General features: G+C 44.3%; 1 protein-coding gene across 1 annotated transcript in view; it reads left to right on the forward strand.

Moving 5' to 3' along the window:
- The window catches only part of LOC124717116 (GILT-like protein 1), a 120,970-nt gene that overhangs the window by 25,447 nt on the left and 77,137 nt on the right, over window positions 1-18,386 (forward strand). The window contains exon 3 of the mRNA XM_047243838.1: window positions 6,789-6,962. Coding sequence (XP_047099794.1) covers window positions 6,789-6,962 — 174 coding nt within the window. The remainder of the gene's footprint in view (window positions 1-6,788; window positions 6,963-18,386) is intronic.

Raw genomic sequence — 18,386 nt, forward strand, 5'->3', positions numbered from 1 at the left:
ACTTTTTTACTTCTTGCAGGATCTGCTCCTTTAGGGACTCATCGTAAATCTCTAACAGGCTCCCTAATGCTACAGCCAAAGCGTCATCGGAAGTTTTAAGCACAAATTTTGTTTCAACAATTTGGAAACTTTTGGTGGTTTCCTTCAAGGTGCGAATATTCTTATATAAATTGATCTGTGAATTCAGACATTGAGCGACGAACTTCTTCCTGTATCGGTAATCCAACGTCATTAGCTACTTCGCCCACCATTATTTTATTTACTCTTTTTTTACTCGTCCGGTCAGTGTTAATATCCATATGATTGCATTTTTAGTGCAAAAAGTAACACCATTGTCTGTAATAGTTCTTCGTTCCGTCATTAAAACCTCATTCAGGATTTTCAATTTGGCGAGTCCTTTATACAAACTTACCTTTGGAAATTGTACATATCATTGGACAAAATTTATTTCCTTCAGTATCATGTACCTAAAGTGTATGTTGGTCAAAAAGGTGAAATCACATATACACTCCTGGAAATTGAAATAAGAACACCGTGAATTCATTGTCCCAGGAAGGGGAAACTTTATTGACACATTCCTGGGGTCAGATACATCACATGATCACACTGACAGAACCACAGGCACATAGACACAGGCAACAGAGCATGCACAATGTCGGCACTAGTACAGTGTATATCCACCTTTCGCAGCAATGCAGGCTGCTATTCTCCCATGGAGACGATCGTAGAGATGCTGGATGTAGTCCTGTGGAACGGCTTGCGATGAAATTTCCACCTGGCGCCTCAGTTGGACCAGCGTTCGTGCTGGACGTGCAGACCGCGTGAGACGACGCTTCATCCAGTCCCAAACATGCTCAATGGGGGACAGATCCGGAGATCTTGCTGGCCAGGGTAGTTGACTTACACCTTCTAGAGCACGTTGGGTGGCACGGGATACATGCGGACGTGCATTGTCCTGTTGGAACAGCAAGTTCCCTTGCCGGTCTAGGAATGGTAGAACGATGGGTTCGATGACGGTTTGGATGTACCGTGCACTATTCAGTGTCCCCTCGACGATCGCCAGTGGTGTACGGCCAGTGTAGGAGATCGCTCCCCACACCATGATGCCGGGTGTTGGCCCTGTGTGCCTCGGTCGTATGCAGTCCTGATTGTGGCGCTCACCTGCACGGCGCCAAACACGCATACGACCATCATTGGCACCAAGGCAGAAGCGACTCTCATCGCTGAAGACGACATGTCTCCATTCGTCCCTCCATTCACGCCTGTCGCGACACCACTGGAGGCGGGCTGCACGATGTTGGGGCGTGAGCGGAAGACGGCCTAACGGTGTGCGGGGCCGTAGCCCAGCTTCATGGAGACGGTTGCGAATGGTCCTCGCCGATACCCCAGGAGCAACAGTGTCCCTAATTTGCTGGGAAGTGGCGGTGCGGTCCCCTACGGCACTGCGTAGGATCCTACGGTCTTGGCGTGCATCCGTGCGTCGCTGTGGTCCGGTCCCAGGTCGACGGGCACGTGCACCTTCCGCCGACCACTGGCGACAACATCGATGTACTGTGGAGACCTCACGCCCCACGTGTTGAGCAATTCGGCGGTACGTCCACCCGGCCTCCCGCATGCCCACTATACGCCCTCGCTCAAAGTCCGTCAACTGCACATACGGTTCACGTCCACGCTGTCGGGGCATGCTACCAGTGTTAAAGACTGCGATGGAGCTCCGTATGCCACGGCAAACTGGCTGACACTGACGGCGGCGGTGCACAAATGCTGCGCAGCTAGCGCCATTCGACGGCCAACACCGAGGTTCCTGGTGTGTCTGCTGTGCCGTGCGTGTGATCATTGCTTGTACAGCCCTCTCGCAGTGTCCGGAGCAAGTATGGTGGGTCTGACACACCGGTGTCAATGTGTTCTTTTTTCCATTTCCAGGAGTGTAGATGGAAGGAGCAAGCGTGCTGCAAATCTTGTATCAATGTATGAATTGAATGGATCTTGCGCATCTTCCAAATTGCTCACAACTGTTTCCAAGTTTCCTTTTACGGCTTTAACTGAATTGTAATGAGCACTCCAATACGTACCAAACAATCGTTTCAAGCGTGCTTTTTGTCTTTTTTTTTTCAACAAGTAATTCCCATCTGTATGTAGAAGACGAGAACAATGATTATAACTTCTCTACAGTCCCAAAACAGGTCACGCTAGAGGGAAGACTAGAGAAAGCATATTATTAGCGCAGGGTGTGAATAGAGCTTTCGGACTGACTTCTCGAATTTTCCGTTGTACTCCTGCATGTACACTCGACACATGCCATTTTCATAATACTGAGACCTGCACTAGGCAGAATGCAGCCCACCTTTTTTCCAACTGCTATTGAATATCCTTTGACATACTCTCTATTTCACCCAGTTGGATTTTCATATTCGTAAAATAAAACCCGCGTTGGTAGCTGCAGATCTTAAGGTGACCATTTCCGGGACGGAGAGATATGCCAGCAGAGATCGAATCCAGCCAGCAGATGAACGACGAGGTATCGGTGCGCTGACCAGCCGGTGTGGTTTTTAAGCGGTTCCCCACGTCCCACGAAGAGAATGCTGACCTGGTTCGCATGTTCTGCCTCAGATACACTCTACGCATACGATTGGAACACTTTGTCACACTTGCACCCAGTATTTACTGTATACACCTAGTAGGTACACTGCTTTCATCTTGGAGGGCGAGTATGAGACTAATGACCTCAGCTGTTTGGTCTCCTTAAACGCTTACACAGCGGCAACGTAAAATAAACTACATAGTAGTTACACTACCGGCCATTAAAATTGCTACACCAAGAAGAAATGCAGATGATAAACGGGAATTCATTGGACAAATATATCATACTAGAACTGACATGTGATTACATTTTCATGCAGTTTGGGTGCATAGATCCTGAGACATCAGTACCCAGAACAACCACCACTGGCTGTAATAACGGACTTGATACGCCTGGGCATTGAGTCAAACAGAGCTTAGATGGCGTGTACAGACACAGTTGCCAATTCAGCTTCAACACGATACTACAGTTCATCAAGAGTAATGACTGGCGTATTGTGACGAGCCAGTTGCTCGGCCACCATTGACCAGACGTTTTCAATTGGTGAGAGATCTGGAGAACATGCTGGCCATGGCAGCAGTCGAACATTTTCGGTATCCAGAAAGGCCCGTACAGGACCTGCAACATGCGGTCGTGCATTATCCTGCAGAAATGTAGGGTTTCACAGGGATCGAATGAAGGGTAGAGCCACGATTCGTAACCCATCTGAAATGTAACGTCCACTTTTCAAATTGCCGTCAGTGCGAACAAGAGGTGACCGAGACGTGCAACCAATAGCACCCCATACCATCACGCCAGGTGATACGCCAGTATGACGATGACGAATACACGCTTCCGCTGTGCGTTCACAGCGATGTCGCCAAATACGGATGCGTTCATCATGATACTGTAAACAGAACATGGATTCATCCGAAAAAATGCCGTTTGGCCATTCGTGCAACCAGGTTCGTCGTTGAGTACACCATCGCAGGCGCTCCTGTCTGTGATGCAGCGTCAAGGGTAACCACAGCCATGGTCTTCGAGCTGATAGTTCATGCTGCTGCAAACATCGTCGAATTGTTCGTGCAGATGGCTGTTGTCTTGCAAACGTCCCCATCTGTTGACTCAGGGATCGAGACGTGGCTGCACGATCCGTTACAGCCATGCGGATAAGATGCCTGTCATCTCGACTGCTAGTGATACGAGGCCGTCGGGAACCAGCACGGCGTTCTGTATTACCCTCCTGAACTCACCGATTCCATATTCTGCTAACAGTCATTAGATCTCGACCAACGCGAGCAGCAGTGTCGCGATACGATAAACCGCAATCGCGAAAGGCTACAATCCGACCTTTATCAAAATCGGAAACGTGATGGTACGCATTTCTCCTGCTTACACGAGGCATCACAACAACGTTTCACCATGCAACGCTGGTCAAGTGCTGTTTGTGTATGAGAAATCGGTTGGAAACTTTCCTCATGTGAGCACGTTGTAGGTGTCGCCACCGGCGCCAACCTAGTGTGAATGCTCTGAAAAGCTAATCATTTGCATATCACAGCATCTTCTTTCTGTCTGTTAAATTTTGCGTCTGTAGCACGTCCTCTTCGTGGTGTAGCAATTTTAATGGCCAGTAGTGTATGAAGGAGAAACGACTGCAGGATCGATAATTAGAACACCCAGAATGGATTGCAGACTTAGCATTGCAAGTGGACTTGACTGCAACTGACCACAGTCAAACGTTGCAAGGTAACTTTTTTCTGATTTGATGGGGATGCATTTAAAAAGAAAATCGCGCTGTAGACTGTCAAAAACAACTCACTTCCCTAAACTCATCGGTGATAAAGAAAACGCGAAGTTTGAACAATTCGTTGTGGTCTTGACAAAATTAGAAGGACAAGTCTTGCACCTCTTTCCGTATCGCTTTCGAGACCGTTTGGCTGTTCAACTGAAAGTGCCACAGTGCATGCGCCGATCTAACTCATTGACCTGCAAGGTAATTCCAGTTTTAATGACAAACCTTTTTACGTTAAAACTGTCTACGACATCTGCATTGCTTTCCTCATGTAGCGTTTCCAAGTCTCCATAATCAGATTGCAAAAGTGCTGAAGTAGTTCGATCGACATATTTGTGTGAAACACTTTTTTTCGATTATGAAACTAAATAAGCTACGACTACGTGGAACCTGAGCGCTAAGCTCTGTGAAATTGTCTGTATCTGTACGTATGCTGACAGTTTGTACCACATAAAAATTATGTTTTCGGTCACCCAAAGGTTCTTACATAATACTGACAATTTGTTTTGTTTGTGACCTACACTGAAGAGCCTAAGATACTGGTACACCTGCCTAACATCGTGTAGGGCCCCCGCGAGCACACAGAAGTGAAGCAACATCATGTGGCATGGACTCGCTCAATGTCTGAAGTAGTGCTGGAGGGAACTGACACTATGAATCCTGCAGGGCTGTCCATAAATCCGTAAGAGTACGAGGGGCTGGAAATCTCTTCTGCACAGCACGGTGCAAGGCATCCCAGATAAGCTCAATAATGTTCAGAGTATGGTTGGCAGCGGAAGTGTTTAAACTCAGACCTCCTGGAATTGCCGAAGTCTGTCGGCGTGCACAATGGCCATGAATGGATGCAGGTGATCAGACAGTATGCTTACGTACGTGTCACCTGTCAGAATCGTAACTAGACGTGTCTAAGGTCCCATATCACTCCAACTGCACACAGTCCTCACCATCATAGAGCCTCCACCAGCTTGAACAGACCTCTGCTGACATGCAGGGTCCAATGATTAATGGGGTTGTCTCCATACCCGTATACACCCATCCGCTTGATTCAATTTGAAACGACACTCGACCGACCAGCCAACACGTTTCCAGTCACCAACAGTCCAATGTCACTGTTGCCAGTCCCAAGCAAGCCATAAAGCTTTGTGTCGTGCAGTCATCAAGGGTACATGAGTGGGCTTTCGGCTCCGAAAGCCCATATCGATCATGTTTCGTTGAATGGTTCGGTTCACACGCTGACACTTGTTGATGGCCCAGCATTGAAATCTGCATCAGTTTGCGGAAGGGTTGCACTTCTGTCACGTTGAACGATTATCTTCAGTCATCGTTGGTCCCGTATTTGCAGGATCTTTTTCCGGCCGCAGTGATGTTGGCGATTTGATGTTTTACCGGATTCCTGATATTCACGGTACACTCGTGAAATGGTCATACATGAAGATCCCCACCTCATCGCTACCTCGGAAATGCTGTCCCATTGCTCATGCGCTGACTATAGCATCAGTTCAAACTCATTTAAATCTTGATAAGCTGCCATTGTAGCAGCAGTAAGCGGTCTAACAACTGCAACAGACACTTATTGTCTTATGTAGACGTTGCCGATCGCAGCGCCGTATTCTGCCTGTTTACATATCTCTGGAATTTGAATACGTATCGCTATACCAGTTTCTTTGGCGCTTCAGTGTATCTGAAATATAAAACCAAGCACTGCCATTTAAATGCGGCGTGTTTGTGGTTTTCCCTTCTTCTCCCTCGACGCGCAATTAGACAGCGTGCCGTGCTGGTGGGGGAAATGTGCAGCGAGGTTGCGCTCTTTGACACTCGTACCGGGGCACGCTGAAATCTTGGCCATCCGTGCCTTAGAGTATAGGTAAAATCTTCATGTTTTCACTTCTATGCTTTGCTCATGTTTAAATTTAAGAAATAGTGTGAACTGATAACACAAATTAGTGTAATTTGCGTATCGTGGTATTTATTAAAACTGTGTTGAAAAATTGCGACAGGTTGAGCTTTTAATTCCATGAATTTGCGATTAAGTACCGGTATACAATGTAAACATGTGTTTTAGATGGCCAAACAGAGAACAAACTCCGGAAGCGAAATAAGAAATGGTTCAAATGGCTCTGAGCACAATGGGACCTAGCATCTGCGGTCATCAGTCCCCTAGACTTAGAACTACTTAAACTTAACTAACCTAAGGACATCACTCACATCCATGCCCGAGGCAGGATTCGAACCTGCGACCGTAGCAGCAGCGCGGACTGAAGCGTCTAGAACTGGTCGGCCACAGCGGCCGGCAGCGAAATAAAACGAAAAACATTGCTCGAAATATAAAAACTCATTGACTAGTTTAATGACTGCATTGCTAATTTCTACAGTTTTGATTTACATGTGTTTATTTCACATTGTGTGTATTCTCTACTTTTGCTTTGGTTTCCACAGACGTTTGAAACGCCAGAAGGATACAATTTCTCTTGCCAGCACGGTCCACGGGAGTGTGAGGGAAACAAAATCCACTCGTGTGCCATAGACATCGTCGAGGATCAGACCTCTTTGGTAAAGCTGGTGGAGTGCACGATCCGCAACGAGACATTTCCTGAAGCCATTGGCGAGCAGGTAAGCTATTCACTCATCCGTACCGAGTTCCTTTCAATCGACTCAGTTTGGCTCTGATCATACAGTGAGCACTCGATGACAGAAAACTCGTCTTCCGGTTCCTATGCTGCCATAAACAGACGTTTTGGTGGGTATACCACGTATAGTAGTATGAAACCGGAATTTGGTTGCAATAATTACACGTCTGTTGTTTGAAACTGATAAACAATATTTTATTCAAAATAATCTTCATTGCTATTTATACATTTCTCCCACCTCTTCGGCAGGCTATAAATGCCGCGCCAAAAAAGACGTTCCTCTTTTGAAGCAAACCAGTCAGCAAGCCATTTTCATACGAACTGAAGCGCTGTTGAGTGAGAGTGTGTCCCAGTGATGTAAGCAGATGATAAGCAGACGGAGCCAAGTCTGAGGATTAAGCCGCATGCCCTAGTAATTCCCAACTGAACGTCTCGACCGTTTCCCTAACCCGCTTTGCTGTGTGTGATGGGACATTATCGTGGAGCAATATGGCTTTGTCTTGCCTTTTTCCACATTCCGGTAGTTTTTCATGTAATGCTCGATTAAAATCGATAATTTGCTGTTGGTAGCAATCAGTGTCAACGGTTTCACCAGGTTTCAGCAGCTCTTAATAGATGACACCCTTCTGATGTCACCAAATAGTGCATTGTACTCTTTCCAAAGCGATTTGGTCTTGCAGTAGATGTCGATGGTTTGCCTGGATTCACCCATGATTTACGACTCTTAGGATTCCAAATATATCCATTTTTTATCACCTGTCACTATTCGATAGAGGAACGACTTTCTTTTGTATCTGGCGAATAGCATTTCAAAAATGGTATTTCGATTTGCTTGCTGTTTTTCATTCAGTTCGTGCGGAACCCATTTTCCCACTTTCTCCATCTTTCCCATAGCTTTCGACCGAAGAGAAATGGCTTTCTGCGTCACATTCAATTGTTCCAAGAGTTCCTGTTGAGTATGAGTATCACCTTAATCCGATAAGTCCTGCAATTCGTTGTCTTAGAACTTTTTCAGTCGTTTCCCGCGCTCGTCGTTTCTCACGTCAAAATCACCACTTTTGAATTTTTTCAACCACTCGAAACATTATGTTTCCTCAAGAGTATGTTCGCCGAAAGCTTCGACAAACACTCGATGCGACTCTGCAGCAGTTCTCTTCAACTGATAACAGAAAACCAATGCTGTTCGCAAATCGTAGTTCGTGGGCACAAAACTCGATATGTTTACGAGTTTGAAACAGTCACCGATGTATGAAACTTGGGTTACTGTGTGCCGACATTCATCGTCAGCCGTTACAGGAAGCAGATAGCACTGCAGACGCGGTCTCACGGGCTGTACACTGACGGCTAGCACCATCTATAGGGAACACAACCTGGTACATTGTCGCGAATAAAACAGTGACCCGAATATAAAATAAATTTCCTTTACTTTACGTCTATGGTCACAAACTTTTTGTTAACAGATTCCCGGTTTCGGAATATAATGACTATCTTCAGGTCTGTTTTATAAAAACAGATCTGAAGATGATCATTATAGACCGCAACTGGTAATCTGTTGAGATAAGTTTGTGGCCATAGACGTAAAGTAAAGGAAATTTAATCTATAGGGAAATTCCGGTTTCATACTCTACACCTGGTTTTCTGCATATAAGATTTCCCCTTACATTATTTACTGTGATGAATACAGACCCTTTCGTCTGTAGAAGGGGAGGGGGGGAGGGCTGGACATTAAGATTTGTAGGGTGTGTGGGGTGGGATGAATGTCGTAGGTTTCAAATTTTAGTGACATCGGGACTAATATGTAAAAACTTCTCTAAATCGTTAACACTTAATGAAATTATGTGTAGGTACTAAGTAGGTATAGCCTAAGTTAATTATCTTAAAGAATAAAATTATGAGAATCAGTAAAATAATACTATCGTATGGAAACTTACACTTACAGCAAATTTATGTGACAAGACTTTTTTACAGCATAGCTGTTGGTCACATCAACAATAATAGCTTTTGTGGGCTCCTTGTCCCCTTCTGCTGACACCTTTACACAAATTCGAAACATATCCTGAACTATCCTATTTCTTAATTTTGTCATCATCCCTGAATGACCTTTCTACACTGGAATTGGAAATAGGAATTCACAGCACAAATTTAACGATTATCGATAGCACTTGATAGCCAATGTCCGACCTTACGATAAAAGAAGCAATATCAGAAGACGAATCTCGTGACTTATTATGAGCAATATATTTCAAAGAATGCAATTCTGCAATAATAGCGTCCACATTTTTAAATCCTAACATCAAACACAGATCTTTACAATCATTATCACTAAATTCTTGAAATGTTTTAAAACTTTCAAAATATGCCTCTAGTTTTATCAATTTCAGAGCCTTTTCATTGAACAGTTGCTCAATTTCATTAATAATTCTTTCCGTATTTTTTTTTTTTTTTTTTACGTTTTTCATAGTTCGTTCCTTGTTCTGCGTGAATGGCACACCGTTAACTCCTGTTGGGTACACTTGTAGTTTTTAATTTTATTTAGTTTTTCATTTTCCGCACTATATTCATCGCAATGGTAAAGGCAGCCGATGACTCGATGTGTCTTAAATGTTCCAGAGACAGAAACAAGTACAGGGACTTGTGAAATTCTGTGCAGCTGTTTTTGTAAAACTTTACTTAAGTTTGAGATTGCATTTAATATATCACTCAAAGTGAAATTGTAATTAACGAGATTCCTTTCGCCAATTTGCTAAATCCACACCGTCCTTGTGCATATGTTAGCCGCGTGGAGTGGCTGCGCAGTTTGAGGCGCCATGTCACGGATTGCGCAGTCTCTCCTACCGGAGGTTCGAGTCCTCCCTCGGGCATGGGTGCGTGTGTTGTTCTTAGCATAAGTTAGTGTAAATAAGTTTAAGTAGTGTGTAAGTCTAGGGGCCGATGATCTCAGCAGTTTGGTCCCTTAGGAATTCACACACACTTGAACATTTTTTGTTCATATGTTTACATGCCATCATAATGGACCTGTATCACAGGAATATAGCACGAACTGTGCAATAGGTACTCATCCAAATGATGTGGATAGCTTCGAGTATTTTTAAAAACGTTTGTTCTAAAGTACTTTGAATTTCACACAATACATTTTCTCGTTTAGGTGAAGCATGAAAATGTTTCAAAATGAGCTTAACAACATGTAACGTGCATTTCATTATAGAGTGTTTATTTCTACATTTGGTGACAGCAATTGAAAGGCATAAACATCTGATAACCGAGCACATACCGCAGTGACAGAACCACTAAAATTAGCAGCACAATCGAAAGAGCATCTTAGTAATTGTCGTAAGAAAGTTTTCGTTTTTTAGTTCATTATCAATTGTTTAAATATAGATTCAGCTGTTGTACTCTTCAGTTCAATCAGACGTAAAATCCTTCCCTTCACTCCAAAAGACGGGGATGGCGCATCTTATCAAAGTAGCAAAAACAGTTCGCTTTGTTTAAAAACACATGTAGATTTATCTGCCGTAAAGGAAAAGTATTTATCGTGGAAAATTGTTTCATTTTGACTGTCTAGAACAGCTCCAGCGCAATTTAATAATTCTGAAGCATTATATTTGCTAACGTGTGTGGCCCTTCGACGCTGAAATTTAACCGACTGTCTTATGAAACAAAGGCTCATATTTTGTTGTGTGGGGTATTTCTTCCTTACTGAGGAAATACACACTTCAATTAAAGACGCTGTTTGGCGATTTAATACTTTTTGAATTTAATTTTTTTTAATTATCTGCACATGAATTGGAGTGTTTAATAGCCAAAAATTTACACTTTTAAAGGACAACAGCTATTGCATGTTTTTCTGACTAAGCGTGCTTTTCCGGTTTTCCTGCACTTCCCGCAGCTTTCCTACATTTGGTGATACGATCAGAAATGAACATTCCTCCCGTTTTTTTTGTAGAGTTTCGATATTATTTTTTTTTGTGCATTTCTCACAATTTGCAAGAAGCTTCACTCCCATTTCTGCCGGTTTTCCTCGCGTTCAACAGTTTTTCGCTCGAAAACGGAGTGGGAGTAACTGAATATTCAGTAAGCAATTCACCATCATATTCACTAGTATTTCTTTCATTAGACTCACATTGGTCTGTTTCTTCTGCTGTCCTTTATTAGAATAGAAAGCAAATAAAGTTTGTTGTTTCGACATTGTATTTCGCCACTAGCGGTTCTTTTTTATCCGACGAATTGTCCGCCCCCGGTAGCTGAGTGGTCAGCGTGACGGAATGTCAATCCAAAGGGCCTGGGTTCGATTCCCGGCTGGGTAGGAGATTTTCTCCGCTCAGGGCCTGGGTGTTGTGTTGTCCCACTGATCATCATTTCATTTCCGACGCACAAGTCGCCGAAGTGGCGTCAAATCGAAAGACTTGCACCAGGCGAACGGTCTACCTGACGGGAGGCCCTCGTCACACGACGTTTCATTTCATCCGACGAATTGATGAAGACCGCATGCAGATTGCATAATCACATCACTCTTCCACAGTAAGCTATTGACTAACATACATCACATACAATAAGGTTAAATTAATCAGAGAAATGAATTACAACAACTGTCGAAGTCTATAGCTAGCTCCAGTCTTTGTATAGAGACGGATCTTCCTTGCACGTACCATTTATACGCAGAGTTATCACCACATGTCCATTGTTGATTCCAAACTTCTTACACAGCTGCTGCCGGTACACTTGAAATTTGTCAAAACAATGCAAGCTTATTAGTTGTTACATTACACCAGACCCGACGATTATTTAAATTCGTACATTGTGTTGACTTTTAATATTACACATGCACTGATCAGCCACAACATATGATCATCGACCTACCATCGATATAAACCCGTCCAGACGATAGCTGCGTCAGCTGGCAGGGAATGGCTGCTAGTCAGACACATGCACGGTGCATCAGTGAACATGCTATCCGCGTGTAGAATGGGGAAGGATCGCGATCTGTCTGAGTTTGACCGAGGGCAGATTGTAATGGCTCGGTGGCACGGCATGAGCATTTCGGAAACTGCACGACTTGTCGGGTGTTCGAGGAGTGCTGTGGTGACTTCAACACGTGACGCAACCGAGGTGAAAGCACGTCCAGACATCGAGGTGTTGGGCAGCCACACCTCATTACAGACGTCGGACTCCACTGGACAGAGGTCCACATGGTGCCTGTTGTATTCAATTGCGATGCAATTTCTGTGTTTTATCGTCGATGTGAAGGTCCACAGGTTACTATGAACCTTGCAGTTGTGCATCGGAAACAACTACTTGACTCCCATGAATTGAACAAAGCAAAGACCGTTTGAAGCGTTAGTCTCCTGGACAGAAGTGAGCATGGTGCCTGTTGTATGCAATTTCTGTGTTTCATCGTCAATGTGAAAGTCCAAGAGTTACAATAAACCTGTATTTGTGCATCGGAACCATATACTGGACTCCCAGTAATGGATCAAACACAGACCGTTTGAAGCATTACTCCCCTGGACCCAAGTACACATGTTGCCTGTTGTATTCAATCTCGATGCAATTTCTGTGTTTCATCGTCAATGTGAAGGTCCAGGCGTTAAAGTAAACCTGCAGTTGTACATCGGTAACAACTACTGGACTCCCAGGTATGGATCAATGCACAGACCGTTCGAAGTGTTACTCGCCTGGACAGAAGTCAGCATGGTGCCTGTTGTATTTAATCCCGATGCAATTTCTGTGTTCCATCGTCAATGTGAAGGTCCAAGGCTTACAGTAAACCTGCAGTGGTGCATCGGAAACAACTACTGGACTCCCAGGAATAGATCAAAGCACAGACCGTTTCAAGCATTACTCCCTTGGACAGAAGTTAGCATGGTGCCTTTTGTATTCAATCCCGATCAAATGTCTGTGTTTCATCTTCAATGTGAAGGTCCAAGGGTTAGAGTAAACCTGCAGTTGTGCATCAGAAACCAATATTGGACACCCAGGAATGGGGAGACTGGTAAAACAGCACAGACGGCGAACTGTGGCTGAACTAACATCAGACTTTAATAATGGGCAGAGTACAAGTGTGTCTGAACAGGCACTGCACCGAACACACCTAACGATGGGCCACCGCAGCCGTCGACCCACGCATGTGCCACGACACCGGCAACTACGACTGAAGAGCACGTGACCATCGGCACTGGACGTTGGCGCAATGGTAGAGCGTTGCCTTCACTGATGAATCGCGGTACCTTCTTCATCATGCTGATGGGAGGGCGCGAATCCGTCGTCTTCCAAGGGAACAACTCCTCGACACCTGCACTGCAGAATGGAGACAAGCTGGCAGCGGCTCCATTATGCTCTGGGAAGCATTCACGTCAGCATCTGTGGGTCCACGGAGCTCGCGCAGTGCACCGAGTCAGCCAAGGAGCATCACTGGTTGCAGACTACATGCACTGCTTCATGACGATCATGTCCCCTGATGACAGTGGCATTTTTCAACAAGATAATGCGCTATGTGATGAGGCCAGGAGTGTGATGGTGGAACACACTGATGAGTTCCAGTTGAGGTCCCTGGAATTTATGGAAATTGGGTGACTTGTGTGTGCAGATGTGATGACAGCTCCCTCCAGCGACATATCAAGGCCTCATTGCGTCCATGCCGCGGCACATCGCCATTTTTATCGGTGCCAAAAGTGGACGTACCGGCTATTAGGTAAGCGGTCGTAATGTTCTGGCTGATCAGTGTAACTGATAGATACGAATTTCTCATGAGGGATGGAGATATATAATGTCTTGGGAATCTTTCTCCCCATGCCTCCCTCTGAATTGATCACTGGTTACCTGCACTCTTTATTACCAGTATGAAGGGAGTGGTATTACTTTGGCTCATGTTTAGATAATCAGAGACAGCTACAACTGCAGTCTCCATCGACATGTATGAGGTGTTGAAAAAGAGAGTGACACATATTCCTACAAGAGGAAATATTCGTCAAAACTAGAAGGGAAGTTGCAATATGATTATGTCCGAAAACTAATACCTGTTGAGAAATGGGCTGTTTTATTTGTGACGTAATGTGTATTTTATTAACAGATGAGACAGGGTTCACAAGAGCTGACACAGTAAATTACCACAATATGCATGTTTAGGCAGACGTAAATCCTCAAGCAGTCATACAGGTGAGGCACCAGTATCAATGTATGGCCAGGAATTGTGAGTGACAGATTCACAGGGCCACACACTTCAACAAACAGACTAAACAGGTGCTGTGGGGTACCACCGATTTCTGTGCAAGGAATTACCACTGCTGTTGGAGAATTTTACTCTTGCAGAAAGACAATGGTTGTGATTTATGCACGTCGAGGTACCACCCAATTTTCTAGGGATCAAGCAACAGTGCCTCACTGCAACATCCCATGTGCAGAAAGGAAAAGAAAGAAAAGAAAAGGAAAGGAAAGGAGGTCCAGTACTATGGGCTCTCCATTTGCTAAACTTGAATCTGTGGATTTCTCAATGTGGGGACATTTAAAGGTATTGGTGTACACCTGGCCCATCAGTAATGTGCAGAACATACAGAAGTGCAAGAGGAATGCATGTGATGCAATCCAAATGGAGCCAGATGTGTTTAGTAGAATGTGTGATTCAGTATAAAGAAGGATTTAAGGATTTGTCAGAATGTTGGGTAACCACATGCAACACTCAGCTGGGCAACCCAAGCTTAAAGCCCAAGTGGCACAAGCTGCCACTTGGGTTGCCAAGGTGAGAAGGGCACCAGGGGTGCCACTACTGTAAGATTTCTATGTAGGACATATCCCAATTTGTAGCTGTGCTTGGAGTGCCAAGCTGAAGTGGGCGCCAGGGACACCCAACTGCAAAATTTGTATATAGCGCATATCAGAATTAGTATAGGAAACTGACATGGATGAAAGTGTATTAGGAAAGGGAAAGGGGAAGGGGAACGGGAAGGGGAAGGGGGATGCAGCTGAGAAGTTGCTTCATTGGAAAAATGTTCTTGAACCGGTCCTGACAGCACAGCTGATAATTTACACATTAACATAACAGACAGTTGGGAATGAGAGGACTATTTGTCCCACATCTCAACAGGAATTTATTTCCAGATGTATCAATACAAGAACTTTTCTTCTAGTTTTGATCAATACTACTTCCTACAGCAATATGTGACACTTTGTTTTAAACAGACTGTATACTCCACAAGCTACTGTGCAATGTGTGCATTGTACTAATATTATAGATTTTCTTTCCTGGTCTCTCCTCGTAAAAAGCAAAGAAAAAAATGACTGTATGCAATGCAAGTGTCATATGGCATTGTTGTCATATCCCACAGGATGGCTTCAGGATCCTAGTGGAAAAGGTGTTCTTTCTCCACACACACTGGCCTCTCTCCTTGCAGATATGTGAAAGTCATGCTGTGTGTGTATTTGTGGTGTGTAGTTGAGTGTCGTGGACGCATGCATAGTTTAATATTATGTTCGTTGTAATAAAGTTCTTATAGAATGTAAATAGTTTTGGATTAAAGGATACCACTAAACGAAAAGCAGAAGTACTGAGCTGTTGATAGTCACACACAAAAGACAGAAAACCTGCTAGCTTTTGGAGTAATCCTTTGATGAGCTACAGTAAGTACACACACACACACACACACACACACACACACACACACACACACACACACACACTTCTGCCCCTGCACTGTGCCAGCTGGGCTAACAATGTCAACCCTTTGTTTCTTGACATGTGGATAGGTTGTGTTGGGGGTAGTGTCGGGGGGTGAGTGGAGAGGGAGATGGGAGGCAGGAGAGGGACTGGGGGTGGGTGGTTAGTGGCTGGGCAGGAGATGGCCAGTTTGTGGGTTAGGAATGCGGCAGAGAGGTGGTGGTGGTGGTTAGTGTTTAACGTCACATCGACAACGAGGTCATTAGAGACGGAGCGCAAGCTCGGGTGAGGGAAGGACTAGGAAGGAAATCGGCCGTGCCCTTTTCAAAGGAACCATCCCGGCATTTGCCTGAAACGATTTAGGGAAATCACGGAAAACCTAAATCAGGATGGCCGGAGACGAGATTGAACCGTCATCCTCCCGAATGCGAGTCCAGTGTGCTAACCACTGGGCAGAGAGGAATGGCAGGTATGTGGGCTACACACGTAATAAATACATGATTGTAGGGGCCAGTGGCAAGCAGCACACACTGAAGCCGTTGTAGGTGCATGAATTGGGAGAGGGTGACAGGATGGAGGAAGGGGAAACTTCTGGGTGGAGGGTGACTGATGCCAGGACGATTATTGGAGTGGAGGATGTGTTGTAAGGATAACTCCCATCTGTGTAGTTCAGTGAACCTCGTGGTGGAGGGAAGGATCCAGATGGAGCAGTTGTGAAGCAGCCATTGAAACTGAGCATATTGTGTGCAGCTATATGTTGTGACATCTAGTGGTCAACTTTGTTCTGGTCATTCATCCTGGTGTGCAGCTAATTCGTAGTCACACCAACATAAAAATCTGTGCAGTGTTTGCAGCAGTGGGCCAGCCTCTGATAGAATAGGATAAGCTTATGACAGGACTGGTGTAGGGCGTGTTAGGTGAGTGGATTGGGCAGGTCATGCACGTTGGTCTACCACAGGGATATGTGGCAAGAAATTGGGAGTGAGAGCAGCATAGGGATGCACTAGGATGTTATGTAGGTTAGGTGGCGACAGAACACCACTTCCAGAGGGGTAGGAAGAATCTTGAGTAGTACACCCTGTCAAAGGATATAGTTCAGTTGTTCCAGTCTGGGTGGTACTGGATGACGTGGGGGACACTCCTTTGTAGCGAATTCTTGGGGATGGTGGGAGGACTGTTGGTGTGTGAGGATGTGGTATGGGAAATCTGCTTTGTGGACTAGGTTTGGTGGGTAGTGCCTGTCTGTGAAGGACTTAGTGAGGCCTTCAGCCTACTGTGCAAGGGAGCTCTTATCACTGCAGATACGTTATCCGAGAGTGGCAAGGCTGTATGAGGGCGATTTTTTGGTGTTATGTTTGTGTTGTATGATAGTGAGAGAAGAGAAAGGGTGAAATGCTTTGCCAGCACATAGCCTACACCTCTCAAATAGTACCAAAGGAGAAAATAATTAATAATGCACAGTACTCAGAGTCTTTAAAAAATGGCGGAGGCCGATGCAGCTAAAGAAGGTGACTGTTAATGAAGGGAGTGTCGTTTTCGCATGACAGTGCTTTTCCCCGCACAGGTAACGCCACTGAGCAATTCTTGGAATTATTTGGTTGGAACATCATCAACTACCCAACCCACATCTCTGATCTGGCTTCTTCAGATTCCCATATTTTCACGGCTCTGAAGTTGTTTATGACTGAAACAAGTTTTCTACCGACGACGAGGTCCAGAGTGCTGTCAAGTGATGGGTCAGAAAGGTAGTAGGGGAGTTTTTTTGACGAAGGCGTTAGAAAGCTCATCCCTTGGCCCACAGAGTGCATTGAGGACGAAGGCGATTACATCTACGTAGAAAAATAAAAAAAGAGATCACGAAATTACTTTTTGGTTGCAAGTTAGACGTTAGCGTCACTTTTATAGTACGGTTTTTGGTTACTATACATATGATGCAAATCAGTTGTTCAAAATCGGGGCGTAATTACCCCCTCAGTCGTAAAATGAAATTTTGTAGGGGTAAAAACTGAACGATTCGGTTCTGTTTCAGTCACGAAATCAAGTTATTTTCAAAAGATCATTAGTATTATCAGAATTTTGTAAGACCCTAATACTGATTGTACAAATTATGAATAATTGCTTTTTCTCAGTTAGTAGCCCATCCACTACATACATATGTTGTGCTTCGTCCTGTACATCGCTGCTGATAAAAGTGAGACATATACGTAACAAATGCTAAATGTCTCAAAAAATATCTTCTGCAAGTTGTAGACAATAACTGCAGTAGTCCTGAAATTGCTTCATTACTCGCTTCGAAACAGATAAATGAATTAAGGGGGGTATGACGTCAAACGGGCCGACTTGGAGCAGAAGAGGCACCACAGGACATTTTAATTTCCACTGTCTATAATTTTACAAGTAAATTCATAAAACTTTGTCAGCATGACCAGGAAGGATTCAGGATTCACACTCGTAGCAGCGGAAGTTCAAAAACATAACAAAATAATTTTTTTACATGTGCAATTTCATCATTTTTTCACTTGCTATTGGCTGCATTTGTTGCTATAGGTGCACTTTTCTTCATAAGTAAGAGAGACTGTTCGATGAATTTTGCACAGCATGCAAACCATACTAACAGGTGTCTGAAACTCTAGAATCTATTTAATTTATGAAAAAAAATGAATGAGCTGTTACGTTTTAAACTTTATGTTTAGAAAAAAATCAAATTTTGTAGTTAATTATCTCAATTTTTACCACAGTTTTTAATAGATTTGGAAAGTT

The sequence above is a fragment of the Schistocerca piceifrons genome, chromosome 9, assembly GCF_021461385.2.
Source record: "Schistocerca piceifrons isolate TAMUIC-IGC-003096 chromosome 9, iqSchPice1.1, whole genome shotgun sequence".
Classification (NCBI taxonomy): domain Eukaryota; kingdom Metazoa; phylum Arthropoda; class Insecta; order Orthoptera; family Acrididae; genus Schistocerca; species Schistocerca piceifrons.